General features: G+C 38.8%; 1 protein-coding gene across 11 annotated transcripts in view; it reads left to right on the top strand.

Moving 5' to 3' along the window:
* Positions 1 to 21,664, top strand: part of Hmbox1 (homeobox containing 1) — a 129,149-nt gene that overhangs the window by 61,323 nt on the left and 46,162 nt on the right. For all 11 annotated transcript variants that reach the window (XM_028758693.1, XM_028758694.1, XM_028758692.1 and 8 more), the window contains exon 5: positions 20,273 to 20,383. In XM_028758693.1, the coding sequence (XP_028614526.1) occupies positions 20,273 to 20,383 (111 nt within the window). The remainder of the gene's footprint in view (positions 1 to 20,272; positions 20,384 to 21,664) is intronic.

The raw sequence follows: 21,664 nt of genomic DNA, 5'->3' as shown, positions 1-21,664 counted from the left end.
TGAAATGTTTGGGTATAAATATTAGACTAATATCTCTTACATTTTGTTGATCTCTGTATTCAGGCTCTGGTTTGGCCTTGTCATTGGGCAAATGGATGACGTGAGTTCTAGAGCCCGTTCTGCTAGGTACTGGCATGCACACTCGAGGCCAAACCTCCTTTTAAAGAGTTTTTATTTTTAGCTGTAATTGATGTGACACTTACCAAGTGCTAGATGCTATGCTAACTGCTTTATATAATTGAGAAACAGGCGTAAAGTCCCATGGTTACAGATAAAAAAGACCAAGGCGAGGACCTGGCTGGATTACGCATCCTGCAGCTCTTGTTCACTGCAGTCAGGGTTCTTAAGCACAGGCAGGTCAGTGCGGAGAGAGTGCATGTAGAGGGCCAAGGATATAATTAGAGCTGTGCAGGGCCTGGGTTCAGAATTAGCTTCATGCAGTTAATTACCTGTTTTCTAGAGCAAGGCTTCTCCAAGTAATTTATCGAGTTCCATACCCAGGAAAGGGTTGAGCCATGGTTTTGAATCTTGGCTCTGCTTAATTCTCACCAGCATTCAGTGCTGGGTTATTCAAGACTTAATATGTTAACCACATTTTTAATAGTCCTCAATGTATAACATGACCTTGTAGAAGGAATAAATTTAAAAATATATTACCCAACCTGTATCTTTAATTTTTTCAAACCTTATTTTTAATGATAGTTCTAAATGCTTTAACCCCCCCTTGTAGCCCACCACCCACTAGAGGTAGTGGGAAAGAAAGGATATGGGTAAAGTGGACCTGTTTAGAAAGGTTCTTTGGAGCACACCATCTGGAGTTCAGCAGTTACGTTCACAGGTCAGCAGGCAGCAGCTCAATCCACTCACAAACACTTAACGGATACACCAGCAGCCCAGTTTGGTAAAGTCGGGTTAGCAACAGTGATGACAAGACCTACCAAAGACAGCCAGACCTCAGCCTCAGCTTGAGTCAGCAACAAGGACCCCGAGGGATGCCAGAAGTTCTCTGCTGTGCCTCTCTCAGGGAATCAAAGCTTAGCGAAGACATGAGACCCACAAGCATCTTACAGCTAGCTAGCTCTATTAAGCAAGCCTAGCTCATTCTCTGTCATTCTGTCAAACATCATGTGTCCTCCACATCCCTCAGCACATGTCTTGACTCAGCGCATACATCCGATCAGCCTGAGTCCGCAGAGTCCTGAAAAATGGAGCTCACCTATGCAGTCAGTGTAAGGCAGACCAATACATGGGTGTTGTTAGCAAAGAATCTTTCATCACCTGCCCTTTCACATGTTTGCTTTAGCAGAACAAACTCTCTCCTGTTTCTGCTTCAGTGAAATGTTCCTTCACGAGTCTGCCTTAGTCTTTCACCTGTGTCCACTTCAGGAAAACACTCCTACTTCTTCACCTGTTTGCTCCAGCAAAACCCCATCCAACACAACTGACTCTCCAAAGAACCCTTAAGTTTCCACTTCACCCACTCACCCCCTTTTTGATGGAGGCTTCACTATTACCAGGGCTGGATTCAAGCTCCTGTGCAAAGGCTCTGGGTATGTGCTCTCCCTCCTGCATGAAGTTAATTTTCTATGTTAGAGAATTATATTCCTGAGGTATGGATTTCAGAGGAGGGTATGGTATTTTTCTTCTGTCATTTTTGCTGTTGTCTTTCCCAGAACAGATAAATACTATTTTCTTTAGATATATTTTATAGGTTTATAAGTCAATAAGTATATGTGTAAATCTATTCTTTTTTTGTACCAATTGGTGACATGGCATACACATACACACAAACACACACATGCACACACGCACGCACGCACACATACACACACATACACACACATACATAGTGCTAGCTGTCTTTATTTTTAACTTTGAAATTATTCTGTATTAGTATGTAAAGAATATTATCACATTTTTTTAAGCAAAAGCTGTGGTATACCATCTTCTAGATAGCCTACTTTCAACTAGCTATTAACATTTACTATTTACTATTTTGATGATTTTGCCTACATTTTCAGTACAGTACATGTTAATTAAACACTTATTTAATACATTGACTATGTATTGACAATGTCCATGTATCACACAAGATTAGGTTTCTACTTAGACAGACACACACAGGAGTAAATCGTCAGGTCCTTAATGCATGCTAGACAAGTGCTGTTCCACAGAGCTATGACAGTTCCAGTCTATAATTGATTTACTTTATTCTTTAAAATACGACTCTTGTATTAGTAACATGTTTTCTTTTAAGTCCTCTAGTTTTAACCATGTAATTTATCTTTCAGGAGTTTATCCTACAGAAACTTTCTTATCTCTTGAAGGATGGTTGTATACTAATGTTTAGTGTATGTGATATGGTAGCATACAGCTGTGAATAACCTGTGTCCATCAGACGGAAGCTGTTAGGTAAATTATGATTCATTTGCATTATGTGTTACTGTCAGTCCAGAAATGAGTATGGCAACTCTGTTTTAAGCAGAGTGAATAAGAGGTAGCTGGATGGTATGGATAAAAATGACTTAATTCTTTTTCTTTTTTAATTTATATGACATGCATGAGTTCTATGTTTTAGAAAATGAAACCCAGACCCAATTTTTAAAATATACACACCATTACAAGCTTAAAAATAGTATATCCTAGCAAGATTCAGTCTAAATCACAGCTTGCTTATATACTGCCTGGTATCAGAATCATTGTGATTGTTTGCATGTGTGCTGCCCAGAGAGGGGGAAGATTAGAAGGTGTGGCCCTGGTGGAGTAGGTGGGTCACTGTGAGAGTTGGCTTTAAGACCCTCACTCTAGCTTCCTGAAAGTCAGTATTCTGCTAGCAGCCTTCAGATGAAGAAGTAGAACTCTCAGCTCCTCCTATACCATGCCTGCCTAGATGTTGCCATGTTCCTACCTTGTTGATAATGGACTGAATCTCTGAACTTGTAAGCCAGCCCCAATTAAATGTTGTCCTTATAAGAATTGCCTTGGTTATGGTGTCTGTTCACAGCAGTAAAACCCTAACTAAGACAATCACAATAAGATTTGTGGGGTTTTGGGTAGTCAATACTAGCTAGGTCAGATGTTTTGTTGCTTGTTTTCTTACATATTGTTGTAGACTAGTACAGAATGTTACTTTAGGTGACTTTCATTTATTGAGTGAATTTTATTCTCCCAACTTAAATCCCACTTAGTTGTGGTACAATTTTTTTGATACGTGGTTGGAATCAGTTTTCTAGTATTTCGTTGAGGATTTTTACATAGGCATTCAGATGGGATATCAAGCCACGGTCCACTTTGCTCACAGTAACTTCATCTGCTCTGCTTGTGGGCAGCGCCGCTTTCATGGATTCAGTTGGGAGTCATTGGTAGTTTAGTTTTTTCCCCTAGAATTTTGTTCGCTTCATCTTGATTACAGATTTGATTGACATATCACTGTTCACAGAGTTTCCTTATGACTCTTTATGCCTGCAGAGATGAGCCCGAGCCTCACTAGTGCTTCAATAATGAGTTCTTTTTCTTTTGGTTAGTGTATCTAGTTGAAGGGGTACTTGCAACTGTCAAAGCACTGCCTTGATCTCTTCATTGTGAAAGTTTATGATACGTTTTTCTTTTTAACATCTCAAAATTATTTTATAATTTCTTCCTTGACTCATTGGTTAGGAAAGTATTGTTTAATTTCAGTGTGTTGTTGAGCTTCCCAGGGTTTTTTCTTCTGTTTCCTTTTTCACATTTAACTCAGGATCTTCTGCATATAGGCATGCACTCCACCACTGCTGCTTCCAGATATACTGATTCCATGGCCACTTGAGAAATAATCTGTCACTTCCTTCTGGAAATAGTGTCACCTTTTCTGGAGACTGTTCCATGTACACTTCCCTGTAGTTTGAGGACTGAGGGACGTGTCATTCTCTAAAATGGAGTAAATGTCACCTTGATAAACATTTGAGAATGACGTGTTTTCTGCATGTGCTGGGTAGAATGTTTGCTAGGCTTTGTTTCCTGTGCATGTGTTGTTTCCTTATTACTGTTTAACTTTTTTATTTCTGGAAAGTGGGGTACCTACAAGTGGGGTGTTAGTCTTTGTTTTTCCCTTCAGTTATCATTAGGTTTTTGTTTTATGGGTTTTGAGGTTCTGTTAGATGTTTTTAATTAAATCTTCTTTATTGATTAACCGCGTGTTTGTGCTCAACATAGAGTCTTGCTATGTATATGTAGTCCAGGCTTTTTGTAGTATCAAGTTTTTTATTACAGTTTATTTTGTCTAGTGGTGGCTGCTGTCTGTATGATCTACCTTTTCCAATTTTTCTTTCAACATGTTTGTCTTTGAATATATTTCTTATAAACAGCATATAGTTGAGTATATACTGTTTTTTTCTTCTCTCATACAATACTTCTCAACTGCAGCTTCCCCTCCTATCATTCCTCCCATTCCCTTGAACCTTCCCTTTACTCCAAATTCACCCCATACCCATCTCTCCCCAGAAAAGAGCAAACCTCTGAGGGACATCAGCTGAACACAGCACAAAATATAAGGCCAGGCACAAACCTAGGTGGACAAGGCAACCCAGTAGGAGAAAAGGGGTTCTAAGATCAGGCAAAATAGTCAGAGACATCCCCCACTCACATTGTCAGGAGTCCCCCCTCTAAAACACCAAGCCAACAACCATACCATAGATGGAGAAGGCTTAGTGCAGAACCCATGCAGGCTCCACAATTGCCAATTCTGTCTCTATGAGCCATGCTTAGTTCATTCTGTGTGGTTATCCTCTCCCTGTGCTCTTGACCCCTCTGGCTCTCACAGTTCCTTTGCCCATTCTTTTACTGGCTTCCCTGAGCTCTAAGAGGAGGGACCTAATAGAGACCTCCAACCTGTGCTCTCTCTTCGCCCAATATCTAGTTGTGGATCTCTGTATCTTTGTGGATCTCCCTTCAGCTAGTGACGGCTGGACTAGGCACCACTCTGTGAGTATAGCAGAACATCATTAGGGATCATTTCATAGGCAACATCATACCCCCATCACATTTGGTTCTACTCTACATCTCTGGGTTATCCAGCTTCTGGTTCCTGGTTATACAGGCAGTGTCAGGCTTGGGCTCCCTCTTGTGGCATGGGCCTCAAATTAGACCAGTCGTTGGTTGGACACCCCTACATGTTCTGCTCTATTACTATCCTAGCACATTTTGTGGGCAGACTAGATTGTAGGTTGAAGGTTTTGTGGCTTAGGTTGGTGCTCCAGTCCTACCACTGGAAGCCTTGCCTGGTTACAGAAGATGTTCAGGCTCCATATCCTCCATTAGTAGGAATCCTTGCCAGGGTCCCCCTTGTAGATTGCAGAGGGTTTCAACTGCACTAGGTTTCCACATCACCCTGAAGATGCCTTCCTTTTCCAGTTGTCTCTCCCTGTCCCCTCTTCCTCTACCCTCACACCTGATCCCTCCTATTCCCATTCTGACTTGCCCCCAGTCCACCTGCAAAATCTATTCTATTTTCTCTTCCCAGGAGATCCATGTTTCTCCCCTTGAGCCCTCCCTGTTACTTAGCCTCTCTGGGTCTGTAGATTGTAGCATGATTATCAATTACTTACCAGCTAATATCCACTTACAAGTAAGTACACACCATGTTTGTCTTTCTGGATCTGAGTTACCTCACTCAGGATGATGTCTTCTAGTTCCATCCATTTGCCCGTAAATTTCATGTTGCTTTTTTTCTTTATTCATTCTTCAGTTTAGGGACAGAAATTGTTTCCAATTTCTGGCTATTATGAATAAACCCACTGTGAATATATTTGAGTAAGCATCCTTGTGGTATGACAGAGCATCCTTTGGGTAAATGCCCACAAATGGGATAGCTGGATCTTGAAGTAGATTGATTCCCATTTTCTTGAGGAACTAGCATACTGATTTCCATAGTGGCTGTACAAGTTTGCACTCCCACCAGCAATGGAGGAGTGTTCCCCTTGCTCCACATCCTCGCCAGCATGAACTGTCGCTAGTGTTATTGATCTTAGCCATTCTAACAAGTGTAAGATGGAATCTCAAAGTAGTTTTGATTTACATTTTCCTGATGGCTAAGCATGTTGAACATTTCTTTTAAGCAGTTTTCAGCCATTTGCGATTCCTTTATTGAGAATTCTTTGTTAAGATCTGTACCCATTTTTTAATTGGATTGTTTGGTTTGTTGATGTCTAGTTTCCAGAATTCTTTTTGGTTGGTTTTGTTTTCTTCTTCAGACAGGGTTTCTCTGTGTAGCCCTGACTGTCCTGGAATTCACTCCATAGCAGGCTAGGCTGGCTTCAAACTCAGAGATCCTCTTGTTTGTACCTCAAAACTGCTAGAATTAAAGACGTATAACACCACTGCCAGCTGAGTTATTTATAATTTTGGATATTAGCCTTCTATCGGATGTGGAGTTGGTAAAAATCTTTTCCCTTTCTATAGGCTGCCATTTTGTTCTATTGATGGTGTCCTTTGTCTTACAGAAGCTTTTCAGTTTCATGATGTCCCATTTATTAATTGTTGATCTTCATACCTGTGTTAATTGGTATTCTGTTTAAGAAGTTGCCTCCTGTGCCAGTGTGTTCAAAGCTGTTATTCCCCACTTTTCTCTTGTATCAGATTCAGTGTTCCTAGTGTTATATTTGATCCACTTGGACTTGAATTTTGAGCAGGGTGATAAATAATAGTTTTATTTGCATTCTTCTACAGTCAACATCCAGTTATACCAGCACTGTTTGTTAAATATGTTTTCTTTTTACTACTTTGTATTTCTGGTTCCTTTATCAAAAATTAGATGTCCATAGGTATGTGGGTTTATGTCTGGGTCTTCTATTCGATTCCATTGATCAATGTGTCTGTTTTTATGCCAATACCGTTTGGTTTCTATTACTATAACTCTGTAATAATGGCTTGAAATCAGGGATAGTGATATAACCATAAGTTCTTTTATTGTTCAGGATTGTTTTAATCCTCTGCCTTTTGTTTTTCCATATGAAGATGAGAATTGTCCTTTTAAAGTCTGTAAAGAAGTGCGTTGGAATTTTGATGGGGATTGTGTATAATCTGTTGCTTTTGATAGGATGGCCATTTTTACTATGTTAATTCTACTGAGCATGGGAGATTTTTTTCATCTTCTGATATCTTCCTCAATTTCTTTCTTCAAAGGCTTGAAGTGTTTTGTTTTTTGTTGTTGTTTTGTTTTGTTTTGTTTTGTTTTGTTTTGTGACAGGGTTTCTCTGTGTAGCCATGGCTGTCCTGGAACTCACTCTGTAGACCAGGCTGGCCTCGAACTCAGAAATCTGCCTGCCTCTGCCTCCCAAGTGCTGGGATTAAAGGCGTGCGCCACCACTGCCCGGCAGGCTTGAAGTTTTTATCATACAAGTTTTTCACTTGATTGGTTAAGGATTACCTCAAGGTATTTTATATTACTTGTAGCTATTGTGAAGGGTGTTGTTTCTTTGATTTCTTTTTCAGTCCATTTGTTTGCTTGTTTATTTAATTTTGTATCTAGCCACTTTACTGAAGGTGCTTATCAGCTGTAGGAGTTCCCTGGTAGAATTTTTCGGGTCTTTTATTGTATGTATACTATCATATCATCTGCAAATAACAATACTTTGACTTCTTCCCTTCTGATTTGTATTCCTTGACCTCCTTTGGTTCTATTACTCTCGATAGAACTTCAAGTACTATACAGAATAGATATGGAGAGAGTAGACAGTCTTTTCTTGTCCCTATTTTAGTTGAATTGCTTTTAGTTTCTCTCCATTTCATTTGATATTGTCTATGGGCTTTCTGTAATTCTCTTTATTATATTTAGGTATGTACCTTGTATCCCTTATCTCTCCAACACTTATCCTGAAGGGGTATTGGATTTTGTCAAAGGTTTTTTTTAAACATCTAATGAGATGGTCATGTGGGTTTTTTTTCTTTCAGTTTGTTTATATAGTAAGTTACAATGACTGATTTTTCTTATGTTGAATCATCTTTGATTCTCCAGGATGAAGTCTAATTGGTCATGGTAGATAATCTTTTTGATGTGTTCTTAGATTCGGTTTGAGAGTATTTTATTGAGTTTGTTGTTGTTGTTGTTGTTGTTTTGTTGTTTGCATCTATGTTCATAAGGGAAACAGGTCTGTAATTCTCTTTGTTAGTTGAATCTTTATGTGGTTTGTGTATCAGGGTCACTATAGTCTCATAAAATGAATTTGGCATTGTTCCTTCCATTTCTGTTGTGAAATAATTTAAGGAGTATTGTCCCTATTTTGAAAGTTTGTAGAATTCTGTGCTAAAACTGTCCTGCTCTGGTTTTTTTTTTTTTTGGTTTTGGTTTTTTTGGGGGGGTTGTTTTGTTTTTGGGTTTTTTTTTGTTTTTTTTGTTTGTTTGTTTGTTTGTTTTTGTTTTTTGTTTTTTGTTTTGTTTTGGTTTGAGAAACTGCTAATCACTGCTTCTATTTACGTAGGGGTTATAGGTCTTTTAAGCTGTTTATATGACCTTAACTTAACTTTGGCAAGTGGTATCTATCAAGAGAATTATCCATTTTTTTAGATTTTTCAATTTTGTAGAGTATAGGTTTTTAAAGTATAACCTTGTAATTCCTTGATGTCTGTTGATATGTTCTACTTTTTGTTTTTCATTTTGTTAATTTGGATATTCTTTTCATGTCTTTTAGTTAGTTCGGATACTGAACAGTTTGTCTATCTTGATGATTTTTTTGAAAAACAAAACAAAAACCAACTTACTGACTTTTTGCATTGTTCTTTGTTTCTATTGTATTGATTTTAAACCCTCGGTTTGATAATTTCTTCCTGCCTACTCCTCTTGTGTTTTTGTTTTGTTGTAGTGCTGTCAGGTATGCGTTAGATTGTTAGTATGAGATTTCTCTTGCTTTCTTTAGGAAGACGCTTTGTGCTGTGAACTCTCCTCTTAGCGCCACTTTCATTGTGTCCCATAAGTTTTTGGTATGTTGTGTATTCATTTTCATTAAATTCTAGAAAGTCTTTATTTTTTTTTATTTCTGTCTTTCATTTGTAAGGGTCTGAAAATCACTGAAGGAAGACCCCAGACTCAGATAGTATTCAAAATCAAAGAATGTTTATTCTTCAGAAACATCTAGCATGCAAGGGTTACCATTGTTCAGAATGGCAACCCAGATAGAGACATTTGAGTTCCTTTTACAACAGGACTGCTTAATTGCTTCTGAGATAATAGCAGACTTCTAAAATTTAGGGCACATTCCAAGGGGTTACAGAAATCTTTAACCGGAGGTCATAAAGAAGATATACACACAGGACTCCAGGTGCAAAAACAGGAGATAAGATATTGACTGGGTTTATCTAAACAAAACTTCAAAGACAGCTTAGTTACAGTCTTAAACTTTCCATGACCCTGCAAGCTAGTAACAAATGGTGAAAGTTAAGATAATTGCTCCTAGTATTTTTCCGTAGGCATTCTCTGTTATAAAACTCTTATTCAATTTATGACTGAATTTATGTGCAGACTTGCAGTGAGCTTTTTACCATGTGAACATCTGCTCTGAGAGTCCTACAGGTACTGAGAACAAAGGGCAGAGATAAGTCCCCTTCTTTTCTCCCTGATACTTCAGTTTAGAGCCCTAAAATTCCTGCAGGCTGCTTTCTGTAGCCTCCTGCCCTGTCACTTTGAGGTGCTAACCAGAAGCTATAGCTTTCTGCCTTAAAGTGACTCAGTCAGCTGGATTAGCTTGAGAGAGCAAATACCTTACTTAGCAAGTGGCTTGTGGCCTAATTTCTGGGTGGAGATAAATGGAATATGAAAAATGAACTTCTCACATTCAATAGAGAGTTGTTCAGTTTCCATGAGTTTTTAACTTTCTGTAGTTTCTGTTGTTGTTGAAATCCAGCTTTAATCCATGGTATAGTCTAATATATACAGGGGGGATTTCAGTTTTTCTATATTGTTGAGGCTTGCTTTATGGCCCAGTATATGGTCACTTTTGGAGAATGCTCGGTGAGTTACTGGGATAAATGTATATTAATTTGTTTTTGGATGAAATGTTCTGTAGATATGTTAGATCCATTTGGTTTATAATATCTGTTAGCTCCAGTATTTCTCTGTTTAGTTTTTGTCTAGATGACTTGTCCATTGGTGAGAGTGGAATATTGAAGTCTTCACACTATCAATGTGTGATTTAAGGTTTAGTAATGTTTCTTTTACACTTGTGGATGCCCTTGCATTTGTAGTGTAGATGTTAAGAACTGAAACATTCTTAGTGGATTTTTCCTTTGAGTATGAAGTGTCCTTCCCTGTTTCTTTTGACTAATTTTGGTTTGAAGTCTCTATTTTGTTAAATATTAGAATGGCAACACCAGCTTGCCTAATAGGTCCATTTGCTTGGAAAGTCTTTTTCCAACCCTTTACTCTGAGGTAATGGCATCATTGTTGTTAAGGTGTATTTTTTGTATGCAGCAGAAGGATAGGTTCTTTTTCTCATCCGTTTTGCTATTCTGTGGTTTTTTAAAATTGGGGAATTGAGTCCATTGATATTGAAAGATATAAATGTCCAGTAATTGTTAACTTTTACTATTTTTGTTGTGTTAGCGCTCTCACACACACACTCACTCATGCTGATTTTGCTTGTATGAGATATTTCCTGTGTTTTCATAGGTGTAGTTAACCTCCTTGGGTTAGAGTTTTCCTTCTAATACAGTCTGTAGGGCTGACTTTTAAAAAGATATTATTTAAATTTAATTTTATCATGGAATATATTGTTTTCTCCATCTATGGTAATAGAAAGTTTTGCTAGGTCTAGGCTGCATCTGTGTTCTCTTAGAGTCTTCAGGACATCTGTCCAGGCCCAGCTGGCTTTTGGAGTCTCCATTAAGAGGTTGATTGTAATTCTAATAGGTCTGCTTTTATGTTACTTGTTCCTTTTTCCTTTCAGCTTTTAGATTTTTTTTGTTTTGTTTTGTTTGTTCAGCATGTTTAGTGTTTTGATTATATGGCAAGGGAACTTTCTTTTTTTTTCTTTTCTCTTCTTTTCTTTTCTTTTTATTTCATTTATTTTATGGATGTGAGTACACTCTCACTCTCCTGAGACACACCAGAAGTGGTGATCGGATCCCATTACAGATGGTTGTGAGTCACCATGTGGTTGCTGGGAATTGAACTCAGGACCTCTGGAAAAACATTCAGTGCTCTTAACCACTGAGCCATCTCTCCAACTCGGGAACTTTCTTTTCAAGTACAATCTATTTTGTGTTCTGTATGCTTTATAGGCATTTCCTTCCTTAGGTGAGAAAATTTTTCCTCTATGATTTTGTTAAATATTTTCTGAGCCTTTGAGCTGGGATTCTTCTCTCTCTTCTATTCCCATTTTTCTTAGATTTGATCTTTTCATAGTGTCCCAGATTTCCTGATGTTTTGTGTCAGGAATTTTTTAGACTTAACATTCTTATTGTCCAATATATCTATATATCCTGTCATATCTTCAGTGCCTAAGATTTGAACCTCCACCTCTTTTGGTGAAATTTGCCTCTGTAGTTCCTATTCACTTATCTAGATTTTTCATTGCCAGAATTCCCTCAATTTGTGTTTTCTTTATTTCTTCTATTTCTGTTTTCAGGAACAATTTTGTTCCTTCCTCTGTTCTCCCCACCCTACTTGGCCTTCTTTAAGGGATTTACTCATTTCCTCCATATTTTTGTTTGTTTGTTTGTTTGTTTGTTTTGGTTTTTCAAGACAGGGTTTCTCTGTATAGCCCTGGCTGTCCTGTCTGTAGACCAGGCTGGCCTCAAACTCAGAGATCTACCTGCCTCTGCCTCCCAAGTGCTAGGATTAAAGGCGTGCACCACCACTGCCTGGCTATAAACTTGGTTTTAAAGTTCTTTTCTTTTGCTTGAGCTGTGTTGGCATATTCAGAGCTTGCTACAGTAGGATACTTGGACTCTGGTGGGGAGATACTGCCTTGACTCTTGTTGGCTGTGTTGTTTACACTGACCTCTGGGCTTCTGGGTTTGAGGTGATTATAGGTCAGGTGCTGATTTCTGAGATTGTCTTTGTTGTATGATATTTGTTCCTTGGTTTGTTTCTCTCTGGTCTTCTGGCCAGTGTGGGCTGTGGTTGAGCAGGTGTCTCTGCCCAAGTTGGAGACTGGGACACCATGATGAGGACAAGTGGGGGACTGGGGATATATGGGAGGGGACACCAGTAGAGTTGGGGGATCCATGGGAAGGCAGCTTACCTGGAGTTCGTGGCCTCTAGGTGAGGAGGCCTTGAATGTATAGTGTTTTTCATCTGTTCTGTCAACTTCTGTCTTCTTTTGTAGTGTTTAATTCATTAAGATTTAATGTAATTAGGGTAAGCATGATTTATATTTACCATGTTCTCTGTATTTCTTGTGCCTTTTTAGTTTTTAGTGCTTCCTCATTTTGTTAGGTGGATACTTTCTCATATACAAGTTTAAATCCTTTGTTATTTGTTAATATAGTTTGAGTTGTTCTTTTGGCAGTTGCACTAAGGATTACTATTGACGTGTTAATGTATAATAATCTAGCCCAGATTAATATCAACTTAATTTCAAAACACCTTTGCTCTTACATAGCTTCATTTTTTTTCCGTGTTTTATGATGTTGTTGTCATACACATTGCATGTGTTCATTAACATACGATATGTAATATGTGTTACACTTGCCTTTTTAACAGGATAGCACAGGGTAATTACAGACTGTAAAGCATGCCTTTGTCCTTTCTGTTGGTGTATGTAGCTTCTTCTTGTCTGTGTTGGTTTGCTGTCGCTTGCTCCATCACAGCAGCAGCAGCCAGGAGCAGGGAGATCACAGGACTGGGGACCTTCCAGTCCTTCCAGTGTGTACTCTTAGAGACCCCCGTCTTCCCAGTAGGCCTGACCTCTCAGAAGCCATCAGTTGTGGCCATTTTGAGATGCACCCCATAACACCCTTCCCTGTTCTGTTTTCAGTGTATTGAAGGTCCTGTCTAATGTCCTTTCATTATACCCTAGGAAGTCCTTCTTTCAGAGACTCCCTGTGGCAGGGCCTTGCATTCCTCAGGAAGTGTCCCTAAGTATCCTCCCCATGGCTTCTCTGAGGAACCTACTCTCAGCCCTAATGAGCATGCCTTTTACATAATCCTCCTTTTCCCTCTTTTACTTTCACTTATACCTTTGATTTTAAAGCATTTTTACTACAGTTTTGTTTATTTTTTGTGCGTGGGTGGAGGCACATGTATGCTGTAGGTCATGGGTGGAGAACAGAAGGCAACTCATGGGAATTGGTCTCTTCTTCCACCACATGGATCCCGTGGATTGAACTGTCTGGCTTGGCAGCACCTCTATGTGCTGAGACATCTCACCAGTCCTGTTTTAGGGGGAGGGGTATTGATTTGTGGTGCTTGTAGGTGTGAAATTTTGGGTTAACATACATGAAGATCACTAGACACCTTAAAATGTTAAGATTTTTCATCAGAATTTCCATGATTTTAGCCATTATTTTCTCAAAATCTTCTTTATTTACTTTGGTGTGTCCTAAGAGTCTCACTTGTATTTGGTATGTGTGGTGGTATCCCATGTGTTTATGAAGTTTTGCTCTGTGGTGTTCCTTCCTGTCTTCTGTTGCCATAAGTCATCTCAGTTGACCTTTGCAGTGCGATAATGAATGCTTCTGCAACTTCTTATTTGCTGTGGAACCCTGCCAGTAAACTTTTCATTTCATTTATACTTTTATATTCCAAAATTTCTGTTTAGTTCTTCCATATACTTGTCCCTGTTGATAGTTCTTATAGGATAAGCCATTTTTCTCATCCTTTTCTGTAGCTCTTTTGACTGTTCCTATCTATGTCAGAGAAGTCCACTATCCCAGAGTATGTAAGGATACTTTCTGTGGTAGTATTGTGTTTGTTATATTGTGTTGTTTGGTTTTTGATTGATTGTAGGCAGTGTCTCACTCTTTAGCCTGAGTTGGCTTTGAACTCTTGGTACTCTTTCTCCCTCAGCCTCATGAGTGCTGGGATTAGAGCCTGAGTCACCTTCACCAGCCTCAGGGTCACTTTTTATTGACTCTTCTTTTTAAAGACATACTTGCTTCTAGTGTGTGTGTGTATGGGGTGTGTGGTGGTGGCAGTGGTGGTGTTAGTGAGGCGATGCTGTGGCAGTGGCAGTAGTGGTAATGATGTGTACCCTCATGGAGGCCTGGTGTTGGATCCCTGGAACTGGAGTTCCAGATGATTGTGAACTGCCACCGTGTAGGTGCTACATGGTGAGCCCTTGATAGTTTGCACAGCTTTGAAAGGAGTGACTTTGAGCATGTTTGTCAGTGCCTTTATGGAAGTTGTCTTGCTTTCTTTCCTTTCACAGAGGCATGCCATTGGTAGAGATTCTTGCTATACCGTTTCCACTCGCTTTACTGCAGCTGTGACCCCAATTTATTTCTGTAACATTGTCCTCCAAGTATAAAACTGGGATATAGAACCTCAAGGAGATAAAGCCTGGCTAACACAGCACCGAATCAACTTGTACTAGTAAGAATAATTCCATGGTGAGATAATGCCAGCAAGAGTTAAGCTGAAAATGCGAAATTTATTTATTGACTAAACCAAGTAGGAACCGAGAAGGGCAGGAAGAGAGCTATAGTTTGAGTCATACCATGATCACACATATACACATTTTTCAAAACTCATTGTATACATAGGAGTTTACCCTTTGTAGAATATACCTCAGTTTACAACATACAGGGCTTCAAAGTCAGGAAACTGGAAATGAGAAAATCTTGAATCCATTTAAACCTAGCCCTGAGTAAGTTATGGTAGAAACTCTGGGTCAGGACAGAATGAAAATGCTGACTAAAGATCAGAAAGACGTTAATGTGAAGATTACAGTAAAGACAGAGGTCCCAGAGCCAATGTGTGTGGCTTAGTCATCTGTTGCTGCATAAAATTTTATCCCAGAATTTATTAGCATCTTCAGACATAAGCCTCTACTATTCCAGACAATATACATCAGAAATGTAGAAGCAGCTTAGCCAGATTATTTAAGCTTTAGCTTAAAAATTGAATCTAACACCCTCTTCAGCCACCATGGATAGCAAGCACACATATGTGAGCGTACATCATTCATACACATGAGAAATTTTAAGTCTTTAAAAAGAAGAGTCAATAAAAAGTGACCATGAAGGTGGTGAAGGTGACCCTAATCCCAGCACTCAGGAGGCTGAGAGAGAAAGAGTAGCTAGAGTTCAAAACCAGCTCAGGCTACAGAGTGAGACACTGCCTGCAATCAAAAACCAAATAACAGAAGATAATAAGACACAATACATCAGCAGAAAGACGTGTCCTTACAGAACATAGCTAGAGGTCTCATGAGGTTGCTGTCCCTTGAGTTAAGTGAGGAATTAATGTACAGTGTGCAGGGTGGAGAACAGTCAGTCCCTTACTATGTGTGGAAACCTAAATGTATGCTCCTTAAATGATGATGTGTTACATGTATTGGGAAGGTCTTATGCATCCATACAAACAAGCAAGAATAACTCTAAGGTAACAAACAAAAAAGTGATGGAGAAGTAGTATTTTCCTATGTGTGTTTGACATACTTGAATTTTTATAGAGAATGATTGTATTTTAGCTTAAAAATTGAATCATTAGCTCCGTGGTGACACACACTTATAATGTGGCACTCAAAAGCACTAAAGTAGGAAGCTTAAGTGTGGGAGACAAGCTTGAGACACATAGTGACTTCCAGGCCAGCCAGGGCTATTTAATGGGACTCTGGCTCCAATATAACAAGACATGTCTAAACATATCTCTGGTTGCAGTAGAAAGTTGCTGAAGGACGTGCAGTGATCTAATTTAAGAGGAACATTTATAAGGATTTTATATTTTGTGCTTCTGAGATGGCCCGTTCATGTCATCAGAGTTGTTATGGTTGTTCAGGTAAAAGAGGCTAAGATTCTAGAACGGAAAAATGACAACTAGAAGAAAGAAATCTGGTAAAAATGTAAGTTTTGGGGGAGAGAGTGGGTGAGAGGTTAAACTGAGCTAGCTCCTATAGGAAGATAAGCAGATGAGGGGTGAGGATAATGGATTAGGCTTACTTGTGTTGGCCTACGAGAAATTTAAAGCTGCCCAGCCAGTGGTTTCCAAGAACAGGCTGTGCCCTGAGAGTCTCTTGCATTTACATGACATTTTAAATCATTGTTGATAATTACGGTGATCAAAGAAAGAGGCTTAAATATGGAATCCCAGTGGCCACTAATGAATAGAAAGCTAACATAGCACCTGGAGCCAAAACGATGCTCTGGAGGAGCTGTGTTCCTCATTCCAAGGATGACATGTGAAGAGCCAATAAGTTGTGGCAGGAAACAAAACATGGAGAGGGATCCCGAGTCCAGTATTAAGATTTAGAAGGCTGGGTTCTAGTTGAGAGCCCTCTAGTGGAGGAAGTGTGGTGTCTAAACTCCAGAGAGCAGCAGCCAGTAAAGCTGAAGTTCACAAGGCATTATGGATGGAGCTAAAGACTGTTTCCAACCCCTTTGGATACAAGGGGCTTACTTTCCCACTGGAAAAAAACTAAGTATGCCTTAGTTTTAGTCAGTGTATGTAAATTATATGTATATTTGTCTTTGCTTCTGCCCTTACAAGAGGTAGAAAAGAAGAGGTTTTTGAAGAACTGAAACTTTTCCTGAGATTTTCTTCTACAGCAGGGAAGGGACTATCTGGAATTTTCTCCCAAGGGAAGTAGCAGAGCTGACAGACAGTGCAGAGAAGCTGCTAGGACCTGAATGCCAAGTCCCACAGAGCTTCCAGAGCAGCCGGGATTATGGGTCAAGGATCCTAGAGAAAAAATCATTTCCGAGTATGACATTTGCTGTTTATTCATCTGTTTTGCAATGCCTCTTCTGGAAATGGCTTGGTTAACTGGTTCGTTTTCTACATTTATTGTCTGAATCCAAGGTGAGTCAGGAAGACACCCTTTATCACTTGTTCCTACCTTGTAAAAATACTTGTTTTATTACATTCATAATTACACAGAGAGAAAAGTGTATGATGCCATATTTTTAAGTCAGTCACATGCTTACCTCAGAGTAAAATTGCAGACAAAAGGCAGAAGTGGACTTCTTTTTATAAGTCTTCATTCACTTTAATTGCTCTGTTTCTAAAAGAATGAACAGAAACTAAAATATTCAGTGTCAAAAGCCAGACATTAAAACATTTATAGAAAGATGGAGAAAGTTTTAGTGGTAGAAATATAGGGAAATTTTACAATTTTAGATTTATAGTTGTATCTGTAAGCTTTTGATATATATAGATATAAATGTAATACAAGGCATATAAAATTATATATTCATAAAAGTGTATACTTTATATATCAAGGGCATCAGTCCATGTTAATAGACATTATAGTCTTTGAATTTTAAAAACTTGTGGGAATCTTTTTAAATTTTAAATACGTATAGTAGATGACAACTCAGTGACTTTTATAAAATATAAATACCCACATTACCACCTTCCATATCAGTAAAGAACATTACTGGCCACCACGTAAACCTTCATCCTCGACCTTTTCTTTCCTACATGGGTACCAGTTGGTTGATTTGCATCCCTATATATATATAGTGTATGGCTCTTGTGTGTGTTTGGCTTTTGAGAGGCATCATTGTTTCTGTGAGGTCTACCCATGTGGGCACATATACTACTAGTTTATCCTCTTTCTGTTGCTGCGGCAGTCTGCAGTAGAAGACACAGCTGTCACAACATATGCATTCTGTATTTGATGGCCATTTGGGCTTTGGAACTGGGGAATTCTCTGGGAAATGCTCATTTATGTGGCTTCTTGTGCATGTCTTTTGAGTATTGTTTGTGGTGGATAATACTCACTCCTGTGGTCTGTAACCCTAACCCTAACCCTAACTCAGAGTTGAGTGTTTATGGATCCTATCCATTTGTTTCTGTGTGAATCCCATGTTCTTGCTAATATTAAGTATTAATGGTTTATTGTTGTTAGATTAGTTTTGGGAATTTTGTAGCTTTTAGAGAATATTAAATTTAGCCAGGCTATGGTGGCGCACACCTTTAGCCCCAGCATTTGGGAGGCAGAGGCAGGTGGATCTCTAAGTTCAAGGCTAGGCTGGTCTACGTTGTAAATTCCAAGAAAGCCAGGGTTACACAAAGAAACCTTTTCTCACAAAAAATAAATAATATAACAAAACAAACAAAAAATTTATATGAATGTCAGTTTTTGTTATGCAAATATACAGTAACTTGATGTCCTCTTGATGGGCTTTTGCTACCTGCTGCACAGCGTGGACAGCTCTCAAAGCTAATGGGCTCTGTATGTTCTAATGTAAGTGATTTAATATTGGCGAAAGCTAACAGATCTCAGACATACTTTTTCTTAATATATTTTTTTAAGCTTCCCTGTTTTTTACCTATGTGGTAACAGCAGGAAAATCCAAATAGATTTTGATTCCATGATGCTAAATGACCATTTCTTCATTCTTATTTTAGAGTAGTAGTAAAAAGATGCCATGATGGCTAAAACTAGATTCTGGTTACAGTATTGCCAAACCCAGCTGATTTAATTATTCAGAATAGTCAGCATTCTCATCTAACAAGCACACAGGCAGGCAGCACTGGCTGCCAGCTCCTGCATCACATAGACCTTCTGCCACTGGGAAACGTCTCTGGGAATTACTTGGAAACATTTTCAAAACAAGACTCATATACCCTTTGAAAAAAGAAAGGCATTGGACTACTGAGATGGCTCAATGGGTAAAGGCACCTGACAACCATACGTGCGTGCACATACACACACACACACACACACACAAATTAGGAAGAAAAGTAAAAGTTTTTAGTCAGAGGACTTTCTATAATAGTCTTTCCTTTAGCTCCTTCTGCCATGTTTTCTCTTGTCATCTTCCAATAAGGGCTGCTAGGTGTCTGAAACCCTGAGACCTGACGTTTAGTTATCATGTAATAATGTCATGGTAGTTCTGCCTTCTGGTGAGCCTAATAGCTTTACACAGCTGTGTATGGTAGTGTTTGGTGATGTCCAGTTGCCACAGTGGGTGCCTTAACCCTTTGGAGCAGTGGTTCTCCACATTCCTAATGCTACAACCCTTTAATACAGTTTCTCATGCTGTGGTGACCCCCCCAACCATAAAATTATTTTGTTTTTACTTCATAACTATAATTTTGCTTCTGTTATGAATCATAATGTAAATATTTGATCTACAAGATATCTGATATGTGACTTCCAAAAAGACAAGATTTCTTTTTGTAGCCCTGCCTGTCTCAGAACTCTCTCTGTAGATTAGGCAGACTTCAAATTCAGAGATCTGCCTGCTTCTGCCTCCTGAGTGCTGGGATAAAAGGCATGTACCACTACTGCCTGTCATGCTTTGGAAGCTTAAAGATGCAAATGCTTTATCATAGTCAAATGATATTTTAGAAATGCCTTGTTTGTTTCTTTCCTGATTTCTCTGCTTTTGCCAGTTGTATATTGAGATTTTAAGAATATAATGACCAGAATGAGCATGTGATTCTTCAACGTGTTGAAATATTCTTCTGACTTTCATATATGCAAATCATTCACATCTCTAAGTAATTGTCGACAGGAAACGATTAACAATAGCACATGTGTATAGTAAATGTGTAGTTTGTTCTGTTTGGAAGGGAAAGTGAACTGTTTGGAAGGGAAAGCGAACTCTAGAAACCCGTTTTTTGTTACTGGGCTTTCTTCAGAGGTCATGTTGTAACCTAAATCTGTCAACTCTTGCTTCTCTCTACTAATGGAGATGGGTCTAAAATGCTTAAATGAACTAGCAAGTAGCCAGAAACTGTAGTAAAGACAGTGTTTTCAATGACCCTTCCTTTCCTAGCCCCTAAATCTTTTTATTAGTGTCATTAATAAGAAATGAAATGTACTGACTAGATATTTTGCTCTCAAAGTATCTGTAAGGCGTCTCATGTTCTTAAAGCAGCCATGGACTGTTGCTCTGACAAGTAATGCTACTTGGGATACTCTCATTATCTCATGTTTATGGACTCAGCTTGAACATTCATTTTAGAAGCTACTGTAACACCTTTGGTGATAGACTGTTTGACTTTTCATAGGTCATTTTTGCATATGTCCTAGTCAGTATGGTCAGGCTAGTGTCAAGGAGTTTTTTCAAGTTACAGCTTCTCACACAGTCATGTAAATAAGCACCAAGTAACTAAAGCCAGCAGAACCCTCATTAACTTGTCTATGATTTCAGTGCCCCACCAAGAGCTATTTTTCTTTTTCTATAGGGATCAGTCAGAGTCGAATCTCTCACTGGCTGCTGCAGCAGGGATCAGATCTGAGTGAGCAGAAGAAAAGAGCATTCTACCGGTGGTATCAACTTGAGAAGACAAACCCTGGTAAGCATCCTTTTCATTTATTGTGCCGAAAGGAAGAAGCATAGTTATGTCAGTGAACCCATGTGCTAATGTGTTCAGAAAACTTGCTTCACGCTTTAGTATTTTCCTTTATGCACGTAGGCAAGTGGAAAGCCTAAGCCCTGCTTGTAATTATGTTGAGGTTTCTGTTTCCAAGGGGTTCACCTCTTCCTCTCAGCTGCCTCTTGGTTTCCAGGTTATGTGATTTTCCTAGGCACAGTTTAGAAGAATGGTCATGGCATCAATGGCTGGCCCCATTTTCTTCAACTGTAGGTATACAGTTAGAAAAACATTATGTTAATTGGCATGTATTTAATATTTTTATTGAGTTCATACTATATTGTTCCAATGATCTCTTCTAATGCTTTTGTGTTTCTAATGCTTGTGTCCTGGGTAATAAATATATTTCAGAATTTTAAGGTGAAGCCATTCACATAGCTCCCAGGAGCAGCACTAGATTGGAAAATAGGATGAAATCTTAAGAGAAAAGATTATGAGTCTTGGTGTCTGGAGTTGCCAAGAATAGGCAACATTTATTCCAAGATACTTGTAGCAAGTGATAGATCAAGAAAAAATGATGTCATGAGAATGTCTGTCTCAGGCTGCACAGTGCACAAGTTAGTGATTCATGATGTAGTGTGATCCATGTTAGTATAACATTTACGTCAAAATGCCTTCTACAGCTCCACTGCATGAAGCCTACAGGCATGCAGGGGGAGGTGCTGCATGCAGCAGCATTGACCCTGTGCTGCAAATACACAGTACTGCATTCAAGTGCCTTTGTGTGAGGGGTGGGGACAGGGTGTTGGCTTGTTTGCTTTTCTCAACCCAAAAGGCCTGGTAAGACAAAACAAAATTGTAACAATCTGTACAAAAAAATTTCTAAAATCTATTCTCTCCTATTTTCTCTTTTGAAGTATTACAGATATACAGATATTTGAAAATATCAATTAGGTATCCAGCTATCTTCAGTTAATTTTCTTAGAAACAAAAATTGTAAACATTTTTGCTGTCCACTAATATTTTTTAAGATTTATATGTGTGTACTGTCCTAATAATGAAGGTAGCTTCCCACATAACCACAATCTCTATTATTATAGCAAAGAAAATGAATACCTCCACCATTATCTAGGCCTCTGTTATAAAAACATCTTGTGTAGCTCAATATCTGTCTTTTCCCCCTCAACCCTCTCTCTCTCCCTCTTTCTCTCTTCTCTTCTCTCTCTCTCTCTCTCTCTCTCTCTCTCTCTCTCTCTCTCTCTC

Source organism: Grammomys surdaster, unplaced genomic scaffold (genome assembly GCF_004785775.1).
Source record: "Grammomys surdaster isolate TR1022 unplaced genomic scaffold, NIH_TR_1.0 126219, whole genome shotgun sequence".
Taxonomy (NCBI): domain Eukaryota; kingdom Metazoa; phylum Chordata; class Mammalia; order Rodentia; family Muridae; genus Grammomys; species Grammomys surdaster.
The sequence above is the reverse complement of the archived record's forward strand: the minus strand, read 5'-3'. Positions and strand labels throughout refer to the sequence as shown.